Raw genomic sequence first — 21,114 nt, 5'->3', positions numbered from 1 at the left:
CTTCCCTGATGACTCTAGACGCTGCCCATACCTTCACCAACCACACTGTTTAAACAGTGCCTTAGTTCAAACCCTGATCTCTCTAATATGTGTTAGTGCAGTAGCTTCCAAGCCTGGTCCAGGCTTATCCCTTCCCTTCCTCCTTTCAATGACCTCCAACAGACTAAGCTCAGAAATATCTTGTACTTTTCTTTTGCTTAGCGAAGTTCACTCAAGGCCCTGTTCTGCCCCTGGCTCAGAATTTCACACAGCACATTCCAGTCTGTATAAGACAGCTCCCTTTCTCCTGCTGTTCAGGTGCCAGGACAAGGCTAGGTGGGAACAACCGTCCCTCACAGCCTGACTGTGTTTATTTCTCTTCGCTGACATCACTGTTAGGGATTTGCCCGCCCAGCTCTGGAGCCTCCCTCAGTCTCTGAGGACACTTAAGGTGGAGACCCAGTGAGCTAACTTTCAGTTCTGCCAGTACAGAAAGCACATGCTAAAATCATGTGACATGTCGGTGAACTGCTTGCTTGCTGCTTCAGTTTTATTGAGGACAAAATTATTTTTATATTCACTCAAGTGAAGATGCTGAGACATAACGGAAAATTAAAACAAGGGCATGCAGATTCTGCAGACTCTGGAGGTTGGTGTGTGATTATCTCACAAACTTGCTAAAGAAGGAAGACCCTTCTTTCCCTGAGACCACTGCAGACGAGTTCACAGACGTAATGCTGATACACACATTAGGTGAGGGGCAGGGATGCCCGGAGAACCGCACAGGTTCATGCGAGTAGGGTGGACAGAGGCTAAGTGCTTGGAACAGTGTGGAGAAGAGAGAGTGCAAAACGCGGGGAGCTCAGGGAATCTCCCAGGGCCAGGTCAGCTGCAACGCACACTGTGACACCATCCACAGAACAGCCTCATACAAAGGAGGTTGAGTTTCCATAAGAACAGCAGGCCCTGCAGAAAGGCGGCTGAGCAAAGGGAGACAGATGAAGATGGGCTTAAAGTACTGAGACAATCCCAGGGATTCCTGGTGTCCACCATCAGCAAGGACGGCCAAGCAATAACCTTGGTGACATATAACTTGCAAGTTTTGGTAACAGATTTTCCTTCATTCCTAAGTTTAAAAGAATACTGGATTCCTTCCAAATAAGAAATCTAAAGAATCCATAGGTTTATTCCTTCCAGAAGATAATATGAATATAAAATTCGACTTCTTTTAACAATAAAGAAAAGGGACTGGAGATCGCATCCACTCTCCAACTCTGGCTGGTTTCTGGGTGAGGGAAGGGCGCTCTGTCATCTTAGCTGGTATATTCAGAAGCAGTTACAGACACTTGATTGACATGAATAGATAAGAGTTTCTGTTGTATTTGGCTTAGCGGAAAGAGACTTCTTCTTTCCTAAAATTATAACAAAAATCTAAAAAATCACACTTTAGTTGGCACCAGATTTGATTCAAAATTGAGTTCAAGTGAATATAACGTCAAGATAGTCCCCTGTGGTATCTTGGTAACAGGGACAAGAAGTAGGCTGCTTGCCTTCTTGCGTTGAGTGCGCATGGCCTTTGACGAGAGGTAGCCTCCACCCTACATCCGTGTTTTAACTTGCCTCTCGTCTTTGCTGTGTTCTCCGTTTATTATTTGATTTTAATTAGGTGTTTGAGAACGCTTCCTGGAGGCGCACACTTCAGCACACATTACCCCATGGTGGAACTTCACCAAGCCCTGGAACCTTCAGGGTCTCTATTGCTTCCTCTGTGATTCTCAGGGTGGATGTCCATGGAGCATTTTCAAAACTTAAATCGCATGTCAAATTATGTAACCCTACAAATGGGAACGAAGAGACAACTTTCGTTGCTTCTCACAGACCTCAAATCCCCACTGCAAAAGGAAGCCAGGCAGTCCTCCCAGCATGATACATGGTTGTGTGGTAGAATATTATTTTAATGTGTGTTACTTTTGTTTATGCTCTGGAACATTTGTTTAATAGTGCAAAGATGTGTTTGATTAAATAAAATTCACCTATAGTCAGGAGGCTGACAAGAAGTTATAGGGAGGAGCCAGGGGGAGAAGGGTTTTCAAGGAGGGGTAAGGTAAGGCAGGGGTGAGGCGAGGCAGGAGGACTTTTTGGGAGACATGAGGAGGTGAGTGAGGTGATCTGCTTGCTATTCAGCCTCTCTGGGAAGCAGGATTCTACCTCAACCTTTGAATTTTGAGTTCTTTAGAGGGACAGAGATTTACATGAGTTTGCTTTTTAGCTTTGAAAAAATTGGTGCTTGAGGGAGAAGAATTTCCTCAGACTACGGCTCTTGCAGCTGGACCGCTGCTGGTAGCAGCAGAATCGCAGTTGCTGTAGCTTAAAAGGCAGCAACCATGAACAAAGAGCACGACATGCTTCCATGGTGGTCAGGTGAGGCGCAGCCAGGGTGCTTCTGGTCTGGGTTTCTGTTGACACAGCTCTGTGCTTCGCCAGAGTTGGCTAACAACCAAAGCTGGCTTTCATCAGCTCTCACTAAAAAGCAAATACTCTTCTGTGCGAACTGTGTGTTAATTCAGATGCCGAGGCAGAGGACAAGTTAACCTGTCCACATTGACACAAAGAGACATCTACATGCAAAGGCGTAAAGCCCGATGACAGACTTCTGGGGGCTCCTGTTCCTTTCCCTACCCAGGTTTAGAGGCAACAGATATGGGAACCCACCAAGAACGGGTGTTGATGGAAGTTTCTGTCTCACCCAGTTCAGCAACCCTTCAGTCCCAAAGGAACAAACAGAGGCTTATATTAATTATAAACTGTTTGGCTAATTTTCAGGCTACCTCATAAACCATAGTTGTCTATGTTTAGCCACTGTGACTTGGTACCTTTTCTCAGTATAGTGTTCTCATCTTGTTTCCTCTACATCTGACTGGTAACTGCATCTCTGCCTTTCATCTTCCCAGAATTCTCCTATTCTGGCTGTCCTGCCTATACTTAAACTGCCTGGCTACTGGCCAATCAGCATTTTATTAAACCAATATGAGTGACAAATCTTTACAGCGTACAAGAGCATTATCTCACAGCAAAAGGGGGATGTTTAAATGGCCTTGTTAATTGCATACTTATAGATAATGCATTTGCCATGGCCTCTGCCCCTGAGACACACCTTAAAGCTGTGAACTGCAACCTCAGTCCCTTGGCATTTGCTGGTATTCAAGTGACTGAGGACAGTGAGGCTAAATGGCTCCCTCAAAGCTGGCCTAAGAAAGTAAATCTCCTGCTGGCTGTGTCAGGAGCATCCCTGCAGATACGATGTTTGGATCCATCGTAGGATGCTTTCCTTGGATGTTTGCAGTAAGGACACAACCAGACATAGAATCTGCTCATGACAATGGCTAGTTCGCAGCTGGCACTTATGAGCAGGAACTATCTTCCTAACATCATCGTGGTTGTTGTCATCCTTGTCTCCATCACCATCACCCCCACCATCAGCATCACTGTTATCACCACCACCACCATAGTCACCGTTACCACCCCACCCTCTGCACCATCACGATGGCCACTATTGCTTCTTCACCTTTATCTGGAAACCAGAAGAGGGACAATAACCTCCCCTCTTTGGAGTCTTATTGTTCAGATGGCTGAGGGTTAGGAAGCCCAGATACCTGTCTCAAAGTTGAACAAGAAAGTGAATACATCCCACGCTGAAATATCAGAAGCATCAGTCACCTCAGTAAAGGTCTGTGTCTAGCAAGCAGTGGTAGGAACAAGGACTCCATAAGTAGGAAGAAGAGCTACCTTAGAACTATGCCCCTCTGGAATCCCAGGAAGTAAATGTTGATGACAGTTGTGAGCTGAAGTAAGGGGACCCGTGCCTCTGACGCATGAGCCAACACTGTCCGTCAACGATGCTGGTGTCTCAGTCAGTGGTCGGTATCTGTCCTGACATGAATAGCCCTGACCTGTTCAGCCGGAGCAACCTTTTAAACTCTTATTCCAAAATAACTTTACATATATGGGAGGGGGTCAGAGTCCCAGTAAAGAATCCCCAGTGCTGTTTATCAGATTCGTCAGAACTCCTGAGTTCATGTGCATGGGGTGTTGCCGAGAGTTCCAGACTTCATAGGCTGCTGGTTTCTTTGAGGGTATAACTTTGCTTGTCCAGGACATCACACTTCATTTATGAGCAAGTATTTCTGTGAGAAAATCTGAGCAAACAAAAACCATGACTTCGTTTCTTCTTCCAATCTAATTAATGTAAGTATTTAAAGATTCTTTTGACTAGTGTATATGGCCAGTTTATACCAGAATTATAAGTACATATTAGTCTAGTGACTTAGGTATTTCTGAACAGGCTGCCATGCACAAACATCCTATCGTGTTGGGGAAAATGACCCATCACAACTTAACTTTTATCAGGCAGGCTACACTTAAATAATTTTTACAATAGGGCGCATTCAAAGAGATACAAGTCTTGAGTAGAGAGGAGAGTTGAAAGGGGAAGAGGGCTCCAGAAGGAAGGTGTTGAAAGACCACGTTGTCCTGAGACCCAGCCTCTGCCGTGGAGCTAACAGGTCTTCTTTTCCCCAGGAGTGGACCTCGACTCACTGCGGCAGATAAAGCTCCAGAGGCCCATGCGCATGCTGACAGACGTCAGGCACTTCTTATCTTCCGGAGGGGATGTCAATGAGAAGAATGAAGATGGAGTGACTTTGGTAAGCGTGTGCATTTGTCTCAGAAATCATTTACATAGAGAATTGAAGATGGTTATAAGACACATAATTAGATACAATTTACTGTTCAAGGGGGTGTTTATCATAAAATGATACACATATATTCTTTGACGATACCTTGGAAAACACAAATAAGCGAGAAGAAAATACAAAATATTTACACCATGGCTCAGAGAAGGAAGGCCTATGCATGTGTGTGGACCTATTTTCTTCAACCATTTCTACATGTGCCAATCTTACAGGTTTTAAACAAATTTTTTGTGCTATTTTGTCAATGTGTCTTTTGAAATGGAACTTTGAAAAAGACTTTCATTTTGATTTTACATGAAGCAAACCATGGGTTACTTTTTTAATTAATTCACTTTGTAAGCTCAATAAAACTCCTGCTGTTACATTTTATTGGGATCAGAAACAATGCTGTAACTTATCTGTAAAGTGACCACAGGACTGAGGAGGTGGCTCGGCATGAGGAGTCCTTGTTACTTTTGAGAGAACTGGGGTTCAGTTCCCAGCGCCTACTTGCTAGCCATTAAAATACCATTTTGTTTTATTGGTGAAGAAGACTTTACAGGGGGTCACAAGGTCCCAGGTCACCCTACCCATGTGATGGCAGAGGCATCAGACAAATAGAAATGGCAGCCACCCAAAAGGAGTCAGAGCAAGGAAGGTGAGATCAGCTGGGGGTGGGGTGGGCCGCCTGGCCATCTCAGAGGAGACGCTGGTTAGTTTGAATATTGGAATCTGGAACCCGAAATCAGAAAAGGAACTTTTGAGCACAGGTGGCAGTGACAGTGTTGTCCTTGGTGAGGTCGTGACAGGAGACAGGGTTTGAGACAGAGCCACAGAGGTGAGGGAGATCCCAGACCAGGAAGGCAAGCAGACAGTGTGGCTGGAGGAGATGGAGGAAGAGAAAAGGAGGTGGCGGCCGAGAGCAGGCTGTGAGGTGACTGCTGGACTTAGTTACCTTGGGTGTGGTCTTCTGAAGGACAGCTGGTGGGCAGAAGACAGACTGGGGTGGAATGGCCAATTAGCAATTCCCTTGTTGCCCTGAGTAGACAAATAACCACACAATAGAAGCACAAGAGAGCCTGGATACAATGCACTAGGCAGCAGTGCAATTCTGTTTCTGAAAAATCACTGTATAGGCTCCTGCGCCAAGCCCATTAAAACCCAAAGAGCACAAAACCCAAAGGAAGATTGCGTGCAAACCTGCATACAGCGATCATTTTAATCCCTTCGGTGTTGATGTTCTTTGTGATTTTGCTTTTTATTGAACAGAGAGCATGAAAGGTGTAAATGATTTTCTGTAATAACTCAATCAATCTCTTGGGAGCTAGCCGTGAGGTTTGAACAAGAAAGCAGCAACAGACAAAAGTCTAGGAAGCTGTCAAAAAAATCATGGCCACTAACAGGAGTCTGTTCAGAGTGATTCCTGAGTCTGACTGGGATCATTGGTTTGTTGATGCCTGTCCTTGCTGTGGTTTTTGTTCTATGAGGTGTGTGGTGCTTTTGTATCTATTGTTAGACATCACAATAAGAAAACGCCTTTGTCTACAGATTGATTTCTTATATTGAATTGGAATGCCAGTTGTGGTTCAAAATGAGGCGTAATTTCTCACGGTTACATGGCTGTGTGCAGACAATGAAACTTTTGACCAAACATCCAGCTGCAGTGAGCGAGCACAGTGAGCGGGCTTTGTGCCGTTTCCCCTCCTTTATTAGAATGTCCAACAGAATAGCCAAACATGTCCTTTAGAAATGACTGTTAATTTAGATAATTATTCTTTATTAAAATTAGATAGTACTTCAGAAAAGATTGTACTTTTTAAGAAAATGTTTTTTATGTATGTGTGTGAGAGTGTGTGTGTGTGTATGAGTGTGTGTGTATGAGTGTGTGTATGAGTGTGTGTGTATGAGTGTGTATGAGTGTGTGTGTGTGAGTGTGTGTGTAAGTGTGTGTGTGTATGCGTGTGTGTGTATGAGTGTGAGTGTGTGTATGAGTGTGTGTATGAGTGTGTGTGTATGAGTGTGTGTGTATGTATGCGTGTGTGTGTATGAGTGTGAGTGTGTGTATGAGTGTGTGTGTGTATGAGTGTGTGTGTATGAGTGTGTGTGTATATGAGTGTGTGTATGAGTGTGTGTGTATGAGTGTGTGTGTAAGTGTGTGTGTGTATGCGTGTGTGTGTATGCGTGTGTGTGTATGAGTGTGTGTGTGTGTATGAGTGTGTGTGTGTGTGTGTGTGTGTGTGTATGCACTGTGTGCATACAGGGGCCTGTGGGGGCCAGCAGAGGGCATCAGACCCGCTGAATCAAGAGTTACAGACAGGCGAGAGCAGGGTGGGTGCTGGAAACCAAACCCAAGCCCTCTGCAAGAGCAGAAAACCCTCTAACGTGCTAAGCATCTCTCCAGGCCTCACACATTTGTAAACGCTGTGTTCTATAGAATATAAAAAACAAAGTTTGTGGTTTGAGTGCATAAATTTTCCTTGAAGATCTCACTATAATCATTAGGCATATAGTTCTAAGGCTCAGATTCTTTCTGCTTTTGTTGGTGTTTGTTTGTTTTACTGATTGTTACTGGTTTGTGACATTTTACTTTTTAATTGAAAATAGATTTTTTTCATACAATATATTATGATTTTGGCTGTCCTCCCTCAGCCCCCTCCCAGATCCTCCCCACTTTCTACCCACCCAAACCCATACCATTTCTCTCTCTCTCATTAGAATACAAAGAAAGATCTAAAATGATATTATTATTATTGATAATATAATATAAAAGCAAATCAGGATAGGACAAAGCAAGCACTATATAAATATAGTGAAAAGCACTATATTTTAGTCAGAGATTCGATATCACATCTGGCTACCGAGATATGTACACTTCCTTGATTGGGCGGTAAATATTCAGAGAGGCAAATGGCATGCACTTTTATTTTGCCTCCCTTTCTGTCTTTGTGAAGAGGCCGAAGGTCAACACCAGTTTCCAATTTGCTTGTTCACTTTTGAGTTATGGTCCCTCACGGGGCCTGGAGCTCACCAGTTTGACTGGTTGGCCATTTCCTGAGCAGCGTGATTCCGGAGCATTCCTCCACTGCTGGCTTTTATGTGGGTGCCGGGGCTTGAACTCGGGTCCTTAAGCTTGCACAACAAGCACTTTACCCAGTGAGCTGTCTTCCCAGACCTTCTTATCCACCACCATTTTATTTCCGTGGTGCTGGGTTATCTTTTCCTTCTCGACACCTTTAACTACTCTTATCAAATTTTGCCCAATTTTTGAGAATGCTTTTATGGTCACTTTACACATAATACTTTACATATAACCTCAATTTCGTGGTTAGAATGCCTGGTCCTGCGAGGTGATGAAAACTCTTACATCAAGCCAGCACTTATGGATTATCTCTGCCACGATCACCTTTGACAACCTCCTGGTGTCACCCGTGGGCCCCTTCTCAGGATCATGTTGTAAATTTAAGACAGCTTGCATAATTACAAAGAAAACCAATTATGAGGTATAAGGATAGAACGCTGTTGCTAGAGAGTCACTGAGCAGGCACAGAGCCCTGGGTCCTGACCTAACACTGCATAAGCTGGACACAGTGGGGCACACCCAGAGAGTGCCGGAAGGAAGAGCAGGATCTCAGAGTCCTTGACTATACAGCAAGTTCAAGGTCAGCTGGGGTGAATGAGACTTGGTCTCATTTAAAAAAAAAACAAAAAAAAACAGCAAAATACCCCATGTTGAAAAGGTTCTGAAAGGTTGAAAAGGTTCAGTGTGTATATGCTCTTCCATGCTCCTCTCTCTCTCTCTCTCTCTCTCTCTCTCTCTCTCTCTTTCTCTCTCTCTCTCTCTCTATCACACACACACACACACACACACTCTCTCTCTCTACACATTCACACATACACACATATACATGCTCATATCTCAGTCGCTGAGGAAGTAAAACCCTTTTTCATCTCACTGTGTAGATGTGGAGGAATTGAAATTCCCAGTAGAACACCTACACTGAACCCTCAGGCTGCTAAATGAATGAATCAACTTCTCAAGGATTAACCTTCCATGGACTGTTAGCACTACATTCATGAAAATGTGTCAGCCTTACGTGGCATGCCCATTTAGAGTGGCAGGGCTCATGGGCCCTATAGAAGACCAAATCAGTGGGGAAAGTCTTCAGGTTGTACACTGAGGTGATGTGAGCACGAGCAGCCAGTATCGGGGTGGCCCGAGAGTGATGCCTATTCTCAGACAAGCAAAGATGCAGCAACAGACGCTCTGATTCCCAGATGTGAAGGGAAGACACCAAAGGGAGTACAGAGTGTAGTGTACTGATTCCAGACAGGGAATCTCCAGGGCCGGCGTAACTTCTGTGTTTCCTTTAGTTTTGCAGTTGGTTGAGCCAACTGGGGGAGCCTCGGTGGCTTGAAAGGACAAAATTCCTACGCAGTCTGCGTGGCCTTGGTGACAGGGCTAACAGATACTACTGTGCATTGTTCTAAACACCCATGTGCCTTCTTAAAGCGCCTCCTAAGTCACCCAGAGGGAGCCTTGTCCAGAGGTCTACCGTGTGACCAAATTGTTTTTATTGTAACTTTGGTGGCACCATAAGTGGATCAACATGATCCCTGCAGTGGATATGGTAGCTTTGGGTTCTGGGCTTCCAGTCCTTTCCATGACTGGAACTAAAACCTATTAAAGCTACCAGCTTAGATTGCTTTTGCTGTACCCCATCTATATCCCTCTGGGCTTCTGGTTGCTTCCGATTCAAAGAGACAATGAAATATACACAGGTATATGCAAGTGGTTAATTTGATCTACGATCATGTTGACCAGCTCACATAACTCTTGAACCTTTTTATCTTCCTTGCACATAGCACCTCTCATTACTAAATTATACCTAGGACAGACAGTTTTCCTAAGACAATGAAAGTTCAGCAGTTCAGCAGCCCCCAGAATATCTGCAGCACATTTCTTGTGTCTGGGTTTGCCTTTGGTCACCCTGCTCAGCACCAAGGACAGTCCTTAAGCATGGGAGCCAGTCAACAAGTCTTGGACAGGTGGGCAGGAGGCGTCCACCGTGGGGTTGGTGGGTGCGCACTTTCAGCAACTCTGATGACTGTGGGAGGAGCTGGGGATGGAGAGGGAATTAGCTGGGAAAGTGCACACAGTCAGCCGGAGAAACAGTGAAAAGTGCGATTCTTCATAGCATTGCCTTCAAAATGTACTAATGATGACTTACACACAGTAACAAAATTATGTGCCTGTGTTTTTCTTGATTTTATACTGTCGTGTTTCAGATCCAATGCTTAATTAAGTAGCTCTGTCTAAACTATTGAATAAATAGTGTGGGCGAGACTACTTTTTTACAAAGGTAGAATAACAAACATGCCCATGTTTCAGCTGCACATGGCCTGCGCAAGTGGCTACAAGGAGGTGGTGGTGCTTCTTCTGGAACACGGTGGGGACCTCAATCGAGTGGATGACGGGTACTGGACGCCCCTGCATTTAGCAGCCAAATATGGCCAGGTAATGTGGTTTCCCAAATCCTTTCTGAAATATTGTTAGCAATTTTTTTAAAAAAAACTTCATATTTAATTATGATTTGCTTTTAATTTATATGCTAATCATTATATAATTTGACTCCTAGAGGTATCACCCTACTATACAAACAATTTAATAAGGAAAAATATTTGCTTTCCCAAGGGTACACGAAATTTCACCCTGCTTTGAGCCTGTCATCACAGCTGAACTCGCTGGAGAAGTGCTTAGAGTATCGTTAATGCCGTTTTCATACTGTAGTGTGGAGAGCCAATCATGCAAGTCTCTTAGAGTTCAGTTTGTTTTTACAGTTAGTAAATCTAAAGTCAAATTACATTTTTGTTGCAAACACTCTTCATTTTAATGAATAAATGATGTTGGATTAACGACATTGTGCTGCTGTGGCCAATTACACAAGAAAAGCACCTTCGATAATGAAAAAAATTGTTTGGGTTAAGATTTTAGAGGAGTCGGTCCATAGCTGCTCGGATCTACACACTTGGAATATAGTGGCAACAGAAGTGTTTGACGCCGGGACATGGACACCATTTGTGGTTTAACCACGGGTTCCAACTCCATAAGCAAATGGAAAAAATATTGGAAAATGCTACTCTCTGACTTAAAATTTAGGTCCAACCAAAAAGAATAGGAAAATGGATAAAACTGAATTTTTATCTTCTCATGTTGTTATGCCAGTTTGTGACATTTTAGCAGAGAGATAAGTATTTCCTTCCAGGAGTGGCTCCGGAACACATTGTTGGCAGTGAATTGATCATTTCCCTGGAAAGGCTGACCGTTCATTTTCTAAGAAAGTGCACCAGCCTGGAAGTGGGCTGTTGTCCTTAGGAGTAACAACACTTCCCACTCAGGGTGCCCCAGCTTGCTGCTGCACTAGACATGCGGTCTTGACATGGCAGTGGTGACCGGAGACCCTAACCTGACCCCCATGGTCAGACAGACTCTCAGGTGCTAAAGCCTGAGGCTGCTGGCAGCTCTACAGACCTCCTAACCCATTTGCTCACAGACATTCTTCCTTGGTGGCAGTGGGCGTGAAGAGCATGTCAGCAGTGCTTTCGAATGAATGAATTTTTTCTTCAATAGATGTTGAAGAGGAAAGCAATGCTCTTGTCTGGAACTTCTTTCCAGAGCAATGTGCTTCCTTTACTGCTGGGAGGGCAAACGCTTTGAAATATTCCAGCAACTGCCTTGCTCAATTGCTCGTCAGTTTCTAAGACATTCTGTCTGGGTGCAGTTTTACTCCAAACTATTTTAAAGTCAGCAATTCAGCTTAAATCTCTTTGTACAGAAAACTTATTTTTTCCACATTATCACTAGTAAGACATTAACCACATAGAATTTGCATTCTAGAACCAGATGTTCATTATAACTTCACACATGTGTATAATGTATTTTGATTGCATTCACCGATCACTTCTCTCCTCTCGTCCTTTTTTCTGCTTTCATTAGGGTTGCTCAATATTAATTAAGGAATTCATGTTAATTTGTTACTTACAGGAGAATGGGTGGGGTTTATCTCCTGAGGCTCCAGAACCTATCAGTGAGTACATTACTGATGACAATGTTCCTCCCCCGTATTGTGGGAATCACTAACTGCCGGTAGCTCCTCATGGAGGAGGAGGTCTCTAGTGTTAGTGAGATGCTGTCACCACTCCTGTCAGATTCCCGTATAAATCATTCCAGAGTTACAGTTTATGCTCCCTCGTGATTTAACTGAGCTCATGGAAGATTAAAATTATAAACAGTGATTCAAGACATCCTTGTTCTAGGCAGGAGTCAACTGAGAGTTCATTCACTGCCTGCTACTCTAGGTTGACGGTGAACTGTACCCCCACCAGCTATGCATTGAGCCTGGGGGCATTAATGGGAGGTTCTGGAACCTTTAGAATATGATTCCTAGTTAGAGGAAATAGGTCATGAGAGATTGGGAGATAAGTCATGAGAGAAAGAAGAAAGTGCTCCCTTTCAGCATTTATTGGAGAAGCTTCTTCCTGTGTCTGTCTGCCACATGTTCCCAGTAGAGCATGATGTTCTGCCCTAGCTCATGGAGCACAGCCACCACAGGCTGAACCTCAGGCACAGCGAGCCCAGGGAAATCCTGCCTGCTCCAAGTTTCTTACTCAGATGTTGGTTACAGGAACATACATACACACACACACACACACACAAACTAATACGGCAAGTTGGTACCAAGAGTGGGGTGATTGATGCGGCCACAGCATAGTGTGAGGCCCTCAAGCCCTTGGGACTGCTTTGGGATAGAAGTCTAGGAAGCTAGACTAGAGAAAGACTAAAAAAATAAGCACTTCATGTGAGATTCTGGTGGGTGCTCAGAGGACCAGAATGCCAAGAGAAATATGGACAGTATAGACTGGGGCTCATCTATGTTCTGGCTAAGAATTTGGAAACATTGAGTAAGGTTGAATTTAAGGTTTAATCATGCTTTAATTTAACTCAGAAAAAGGCAGACGTGGTATAGTCTTTTCATGTGGTTTCACATATCCAAGAAATAAATGAATCTTAGTAAATCCCGACAACTTGGATGATTCTGGTATGTACAGGGAAACAAGGAGAAGGATAGATATTCAGACAACAGAATTTCATTTCCTGGGTCACCGACTGTGCAATGTGGTGCTAGGAAGGCTTTTGACTGCATTCGATCAGCATATAAGTAAGGGTAATGACAAAGACATATAAGCCCATGACAGTGATCAGTGCTGGGAAAGTGGGGTCAGGTTAGAGAAATGCACAAAGATACACTTAATGACATTCTTTCAAACATTCGCTGGGCCAGCTAGATGGCTCAGTGGGTAAAATGCTTTCCCTGCAGGCCTGATGACCTGAATTAGATTCCTAGACCTCGTGTGGAAAGAGAACTGGCTCCCAAATGTTGTCCCCCCACACACACCACTAATAATAAATAAAAGTGGAGAAAAACAGCTTTTCTTTATTGAATGTCTTTTTAGTGTTATGTAGGTCCATAAATACTTTTCACATATTTTATATATTTGCTCTTGCATTTATTAATTGCTCACTAGTATTTGTGGCACTAGGAACTGAGCCTATCTCAACTATGCTAAGCAAGTGTTTCACCACTGAGCCATATCCCTGTCTCTGACTCTTCTGTCTTATGTATGTGAAGATGTTTCCCTGTCTGTGCATTACAACTATTGGTTTGTAATGCCATGTGCAGCGTGATGACCGATGTGTGGTGCCGATGAGCCAAGATGTGGCCGGTTGGCTAAAGTGAATAAAAAACTGAAACCAAACAACCAATCATAAGTGATCTCTCAACAGAGCATCATCAAAGGGACTGTATTTGTATCAAATGTCCTCTTCAGATCCTCAGAAGTTCAACCCCACTTGCTAAATATTTTTCTCTAATATTTAAATTCTGAAGTAGTTTGATTGCATGTGTATTCAGAGAAGGACCCGGGGAACGCCAGAAAGAATATTATCCTCAGTCTCCTGCCATGTCAGGTGCCTTGGAAGAGCAGCAACCATGGACCCTGGATGATTCCTGCTCAGTTGATGCCTTGGGTATTTATTTACTGATGATCCTCTGTGCCCTAGATATTTGTTGATGGCACACAGCAACCTGGATATTTAGTGATGGTCCCTAGCCCTGGGTATTTGCTGATGGGAGCATCCTTGGTATTTGCTAATGTGTTCTCAGTATCCTGTGTACTTACTGATGGGTCCTGCATGGTAGTTCTAATTAAAATTATCTTTTTGCTGCAGACAGCTCTGGTGAAACTCCTTCTGTCACACCAGGCAAACCCTCACCTTGTGAACTGCAACGGGGAAAAACCATCAGGTAAGTTAAAGCATGCTGGGAGCCTCTTCATCTTTTGACATGGACACTGTTCATCCATCACTGGGGCAGCAGGAAATAAGAGTGGACATTTAGACACCCACAGCTTCAGCAGGGTTCACCTCCTCTGTGTTGTGGGAGGGTGAGAGCAGTAGGCGAAGCTGGGCTGCTATCACCTTCCTTTTACATAACTTTTACCCATTGAGCCCCACACACAGATCACCCCATGTCACTCCAAAATCTATTTGATTGTTGTTTAACTTGTTACTTTATTGCTAACTATTCATTTATTCTAATACTTATTCTAGTAGTGATTTTTTATGTGAATATTTAGACTTAAACATAAATCAATAGTCTGATGTTCACTTTGATTCACAAACTATTGACTTCTTATTTCAGAAGTGTGAACATTTCTGGAGGTTTCTTTAATCCTATTGTCACTAATACATCCTTACATCTAACTCGCTTAGTTTTGTAGTTTTTAAAATTTAACTACTGCTAATTGTTAACTTTATTATCATTATTATTTATTATTATTGCTAATTTTACCATATTCATTGGACAATTCAAAATAACAGAGAAATGTCTAGTTTCAGAAAAATATAAGAAAGTTTAGCAGTAAAAAAAATATCTTTAAAACAAAATAAATCTGTTTTTTTTTTCCTTTTAGCTGGGCCCTTTCAAAATTAAACACCCTTCACATTTCCATTCTCCTTCTAATCACTTCTAGGAGTGAATATAAACCGGGGTGAGAGATTTACTCTCTTCCATATTTTATTGGCGTTAATCCCATTGATTGGTGTTTATTGCTCTGTTGTATCTGCTAAAATAAACCAAAGGTCTAACAACATGAGGGTACGTTGCTTGGTAGCCTTCAACTTTAGGGTTAAGCTAATGTTGATGAGGGTGTAATCATCTTAGCATGAACTGAAACTGGTTTTAGTTAATTTAGGTCTTTAAACCTAATCACAAGAACTAAAAGGACAGCAGGTGTACGGTGTCTACTTGTAACCCCAGCGCTAGAGGCTGAAGCTCGGGACAGCTGTGAGCTCAGAGCCAACCTGGGCCATACACTGAGTACACAGTGAGACCCCGTCTTCAAGGAAATCAAATAAAACAAAAACATAGCAAAAAAAAATTCAAAAGACAAAAAATTGTAACTTTTTTTTGGTTTTGTGTCTTGTCTGTTGGTCCTAGCAGGAGATGTCATGACCAAATGCCCACTCTTAGTGTCTTCATCAGATAAAGGAGATAAGACTGAGCCTTGATCTCAGGGCTGTCCATCCTACAGTCTTTCTCACTGTAGGTCTAGTGTCAAGTGTTACACCACCAGTTCCCAATGGCAGGAGGTTCTCAGGGACCCAAGGAATGATCCTACTTCTGGCCTAGTTCTGACCCCAGCCACTTCCATACAGTCACAAAGACTCAGCTCACCTTCTTCATGTTGTCCCTGCAAAGTCTGCCATCTTCCCAGTTCCTTGTTTATAGAATCTTTGCAATCAGACACAGCACTGGGCTCACCGTAGACTCTCAATAAATGTGTTTTCATTAAATGAAAGTGTCCTTTACTTAATGCACTTGACCCATCTGGACAAAGAATCAGTCAGGTAAATACAATGCCACATAGAAGATGCCAATGGGGCACTCTTGTGGTGGCTGTGAAAGCCACCGTGAATGCCATGCTAAATTCTTTGCATTTTCCCATGGCTTGAATTTGGGAGAGACACAGCAAACAATGGCCATGGTAGTCTGTAGTTTAGTTTATAGGTACACTAGAAATGCAGTTTCTGAAAGAGGCGGCCCAAGTCTCTTCTCCCTTCCCACACCTACTCTTTCATTCTAGGCCAGTCATGGCAGAACACTGTCAGTCACATCATCCCCTATTGGCTAAGTCTCTCTGACAAGCCCATAAAGCCACATGCCTCAAATGTATAGACAGTGACGGCCACCAGGTTTAGTGAGGATGGAGGAGCAGCTGCCTCTGCAAACCCTTTCCCAAGATCACCAGGTCTCACTGGCAATTACTGTACATTTGAATGATAGGCATCTGTACTGCAGCCCAAGGATATGTAGGGGACCCTGGCTAAAGACCCACCAAGATCTACACTTCCAACAAAAACTGAAAAGGTCATGACAAGCTGCAAGAAGCACAAGGGGTAGCTAGAGTTTGTCTCCACTCCCAGTGGAGTGCACACACGTATCCTTTCGAGATCAGCTTTCCTGTGACCTTTCATTTACTCATCACCATCCTCTGTATAGTCTCTTTATAGTTAATAATTTCATGTGTAACTAAATGCATCCCTACCAGGTAACAGGACAGTCTTGGACAATATCAGGGCTGGGATTTTTTTTTCTCAATCCTAAACGTTTGCTGTCTCTTGATCTACTTGGTGTGTTATTCAATCCATCCTCAGTTCACTCACTTCTGCATTACTGAGTGTTGGAGGAGGTCGCTTGTTGGTTCCTGGCTGCTCAGCCCTGAAATAAACACACAGAAACTCTATTAATTAAATCACTGCTTGGCCCATTAGCTCTAACTTCTTATTGGATAACTCTTACCTTTTAATTTAACCCACTTCTAGTAATTTGTTTATCACCACGTGGCTGTGGCTTATCACTATGATTCCAACCTGTGTCTGTCTCTGGCAGGGCTGCATGGTGTCTCCCTTGCTCCTGCCTTCTTTCTCTTAGCATTCAGTTTAGTTTTCCCCATCTACCTAACTTCTGCCCTGCTATAGGTCCAAAGAAGTTTCTTTATTCATTAATGGTATTCACAGCATACAGAGGGAAATCCCACATCAACTGAGAGGAAATGCTGCTCTGTTCCCCACTGTCTGACGTCCTCTCTGCATCTCTAGATGTCTCTGCCCGTGTCTGAGGTCCTCACCATGTCTCTATATGTCACTGCCCGTGTCTGACATCCTCACCATGTCTCTAGATGTCACTGCCCGTGTCTGACATGCTCACTGTGTCTTGTAGATGTTGCTGCCTCTGAGTTTATTGAGGAAATGCTGCTGAAAGCCGAAATTGCCTGGGAAGGAAAGATGAAAGAGTCTCCATCTGTCCCTAGCTTAGTACAGGAGGAGCTGTACGATGAGATCCTTCATGACCTCCCACATCTCTCCAATAAGCTGTAAGTGCTTTCATCCTATTGGGTTGCAGTAGCTCGATGGTCCTCTGAAGGCCAGCTGTTTCCGCCTCTCCTCTCTACTTCTCCACCATTGCATAGACAGAAGTGTCTGGCTCTCAACCCGGAGTGTTGTAAATATTGCAGCTTTTTGTCAGCACATTTACCAAAAAGAGTCAATGGCCAATGATGAGTTCAGCATTACTAAAGAAATTAGTGTGGCCTCAGAAGACATCACTGGAAGATTGAGCTGTTACATGCCAGCCGCTCTGACAGCAAAGATAGTGTCCTAATCATTCTTCTAGATTTCAGCTGAACTTTTGTAAGCTTTCCAGTGATTATCATAATGGTTGACTGTCCTGAAGAAGCAAATACAAATATACCTTATTTTTCTCCTCAACGTAAATGCAACTAAACTCACACTATCCAAAAATAAATAAATAAATAAATAAAGGTAATGCTTAAAATTGTTGGATGTGGCAGAGTGAAAATTGCCATTGCATTCAAGATCTGAAAAATTAGTAAAAAGTGTGTCTGATAAGAGGCAGTTCACTCCAGTTAGTTTACTGGGGGACCAGTGTCCTTTGGACTCCTAATGTGATCACCATTTTCTCTTTGAATGCATTGGTTCTCAGCGACATACAAGCAGGCATGAAGGGCCCTGGATAGAGAAAGCAGAAAGCATCCTGACAGTCACAATGACTGGAGAGAGAGGCCAATGGAATGGACTTGGCATGGATAAAGGGTTTCCTGAGAGGATGGAAGTGTGGTGACAATAAATGCTGGTGGCTGTGACAGCAACCGATTCAGTCTACCTTAGCGTTGTGTTATGTCTTTCCACTATATGGATAGCAAATCATAAACAAGGTTGGGGCATCAGCAGCCCATCAGGATGGAGGAAGGGATCATGGGGCCTTGAACAATTAACAACTCATGAAATATGGAGGAGGAACAGTCATTGCCCTCAGTTGTGTACCAAATAGTGAGTTCATCCAGGCTCCCATGGACAGGTCTGGACCAATGGTCATACAGAGAGTCCTAGGAAAATCAGGGAGTCACGCAACATGGATGTGGGAGGGGGTTCTGCAGGGAAGACGGGGCACAACAAGGGCAGAGGAGACTAGAAGGTGTGTGAAGGAGGAGCAGAATGCCCTAAGGACACGTATGAAAACGTCTGGGAACAGAATTAGTCAATAACCAAAAGGTTTTTCAAAGTATGAACGAGATTATGCGGAGTCGGTAAACATGCTCCTTTGCTCTCTATAGTTTCTTTAGTGCTTTATTTTATTTTAAAGATGAAACAGAATATGCATTTCTAATTGGTGCCTTTCATGATTTTTTCATATTATTGACTAAACAATGGATTAATCTGGGTATGAACCGAATAACCAATGGCTTGTTTTGTTCTACATGATTAAAGTGTAGTTTAATTACATTTTCTTCCCCTTGCATTGCCTTGACTCTGTGAGAAACTGGTAAATAGATGGGCCAGGGTGCAGTTGGCATCTGAGCGTTTTTCATATTTTTTTTTGTAATTTTTGGTTGTAACATATTTTATCTGGTCATTTTCTACCATAGGGTTATGAATAAATATAACAAGAAGCAAATTTGTATGACCTGACTGGCCTTGCATGAGGCTGCTTTTATTATCCTTGTGTTTATTATTAGCCTCGGGGAGGGCTTTTCTTAGCAAACACAGTATTGCAGTTCTTTTTCTTTCGATTCTCATTGGTAAATTTCTTTTACCAATATTTCTTTTTTGCATTTGAAGTAAATCTTGCTTGTTGAAGAAAACTTAGAAAGTACGGAAAGCCATCACACATTAGTCTTGCGGAAAAGCAGCGCCAGGGTGGACAAGCTGGCTGCAAAGGCTTCATCTAGGGCTGAGGTGGTGGGGAGAGAGGAGCTCTGCTCTGCTCTACGGGAAGCTCTTTCTGGGTAGTGCTTCGTGATGCCAGGAAGGGGGATGCTCAGAGTGTGACAGGGACAGGATGTAGATATGATGGCAACCCAGTGAGACCCTGCCATTATTCCACAAGTTATCCCTTCTAAGTATATACTCTCTCCCCCATCAAGGTTAATATACCAGTCATTTATATTTCTATACTGACTAACAATCAGTGATTGTGTCAAATTCAAAAATGCACTGACACTAGGCACAGAACATGGGCTGTGCTGACATAGATACAAGAAGTCATTTGGGGGCTTTTGGTTGTGAAAGCTTTAGAAAACCAATAAAAGAAATTAGCAAAGATCAGAACGGACCAGTTGAGAGTTCTTCAGCATGACAAAATCAGAATGGCAAGTGTCGAGATCCTCTTCATAGCCAATCGTCAGCTACACACATTCATCAAAATCCCGACAGGCATTTCTGTGAAAATTGACATAGATTCTAGGTTTCACACGAAAATGCTCAGGACATTGAATAGCCCTCCAAAAGTTGTTGTTGTTTTTTTTTTTAAAGCAAACAAAGTTGAATGTCTCATTTGAGTTAGTATCGAGGCTTCCTGAGACAGGGCATCTGTCAGGTCAGTACAGTACTATATCAGTGCAACACCCGGGAGAAGCCTGAAATAGACTCACACACCCGTGCCAAATGATTTCTAACCAGCACATCAAGCTAATTAGTTGAGGAAAGACAGACTTTTTCTTAAAATGGGTGCTGAAACACTCGGGCAGCTGTGAAAGAAGACCCTGAGCCATGGTTCCTGGAGAGCCATGCAAACAGGAAGCCCCGGGACCACAGAGCTAAATATTCCAGAATAAAATCTAAGGAGTGAACCTTGTTAATCTTGGGCTGGGAGGATAATTATTAGATAAGTCATAAGAAAGGAAACCAGAAGAGGAAAAAATATATATATACCTCGGTATGGAAAGAAACTGACAAGAATGTATGGAGGGAGAAAAATCCTCAGTGTTCATCTGAGAATTTGTATTCAAATGTAGAATGTATATTATCTAAAAACAGAGAGCCCCTCCCCAGCTCCCCAGCACAAATGATCGAAGGATTTAAACCCACACTTTACCAAAGAGACACTACAAAAGGGCTAAAATAGCCAAGTCATTTCTGAGAAAGAATAAAGTTGGAATTATCTCACTCCTGGTTTCTAACTGTTCTACAAACCTGCTTAAGCAGGTTGAAACCTGCTTAATCAGGTTTGCAGGGGTGCAAACAGAGAAGCAGGGCAGAATAAAGAGCGCAGAAACAGGTCTGAGCAGATGTGGCCAGCTGGGCCTTCACAGGGACACACAGCAGGGACACAGCGGCCTCCCTGTGACTACCTGCGTGCTGAAGGCTGAGCAGGTTCTTCATGCTACAGCTGTAGAGAAACAAAGTGGAAGCTAACGAAGGACTGAAATGATGAGAGCGCTCAAGACCCCACAAGGAGAACAAGGAAAGGGCTCTTTAACAGGAATCTTCAGATAGGACACAAATAAATAGATGGAATTTTTAAAATATCAAATAACAGATTTGGCATTGTAAACCTCATAAATGTTAAAGGATAAATATCCAAAATGCATGAAGAATTAATAGAACTCGATAGCAAATAACAACAAAACAAAAATAATAAAACATGTAATTTTTTAAAAACAGGTCAAAGCCTTTGATATTTCCCAGGGAAGACATACCAGCCAAGAGTCTTTAAGAAAGTACTTAGTGCCATTGACCTCAGATGAATGGCAGTCAGAACTGCAGAGAGATAAGCCCCTACACCTGTGAGGAGGGCTGCATTGGAAGAGACAAGAAGCAGTTCTGGGAATGTAGCGGGAAGGAGACTTGACTCAGGCTAGGTTATAGGAAACTGTAGAGATTGCTCGAAAAGTTCAAATTCACCTGCCTTGTGATGCAGGAACCCCACTCCCTGCCCTAAACCTGAAGTTGAGAACCTGAGGACCCATCTGGACCCTGTGTTCATAT

The 21,114-nt window shown here is 43.1% G+C and overlaps 1 protein-coding gene across 2 annotated transcripts in view; it reads left to right on the top strand.

Annotated features, from left to right (window-relative positions):
* Nucleotides 1-21,114, top strand: part of Myo16 (myosin XVI) — a 473,090-nt gene that overhangs the window by 199,166 nt on the left and 252,810 nt on the right. For both annotated transcript variants that reach the window (XM_087900756.1, XM_087900755.1), the window contains exons 6-9: nt 4,558-4,682; nt 10,099-10,224; nt 13,996-14,071; nt 17,048-17,201. In XM_087900756.1, coding sequence (XP_087756882.1) covers nt 4,558-4,682; nt 10,099-10,224; nt 13,996-14,071; nt 17,048-17,201 — 481 coding nt within the window. The remainder of the gene's footprint in view (nt 1-4,557; nt 4,683-10,098; nt 10,225-13,995; nt 14,072-17,047; nt 17,202-21,114) is intronic.

Source organism: Myodes glareolus, chromosome 23 (assembly GCF_982192425.1).
Source record: "Myodes glareolus chromosome 23, mMyoGla1.1, whole genome shotgun sequence".
Classification (NCBI taxonomy): Eukaryota; Metazoa; Chordata; class Mammalia; order Rodentia; family Cricetidae; genus Myodes; species Myodes glareolus.
Note: the sequence above shows the minus strand (reverse complement) of the source record. Positions and strands in the feature narration are given on the sequence as shown.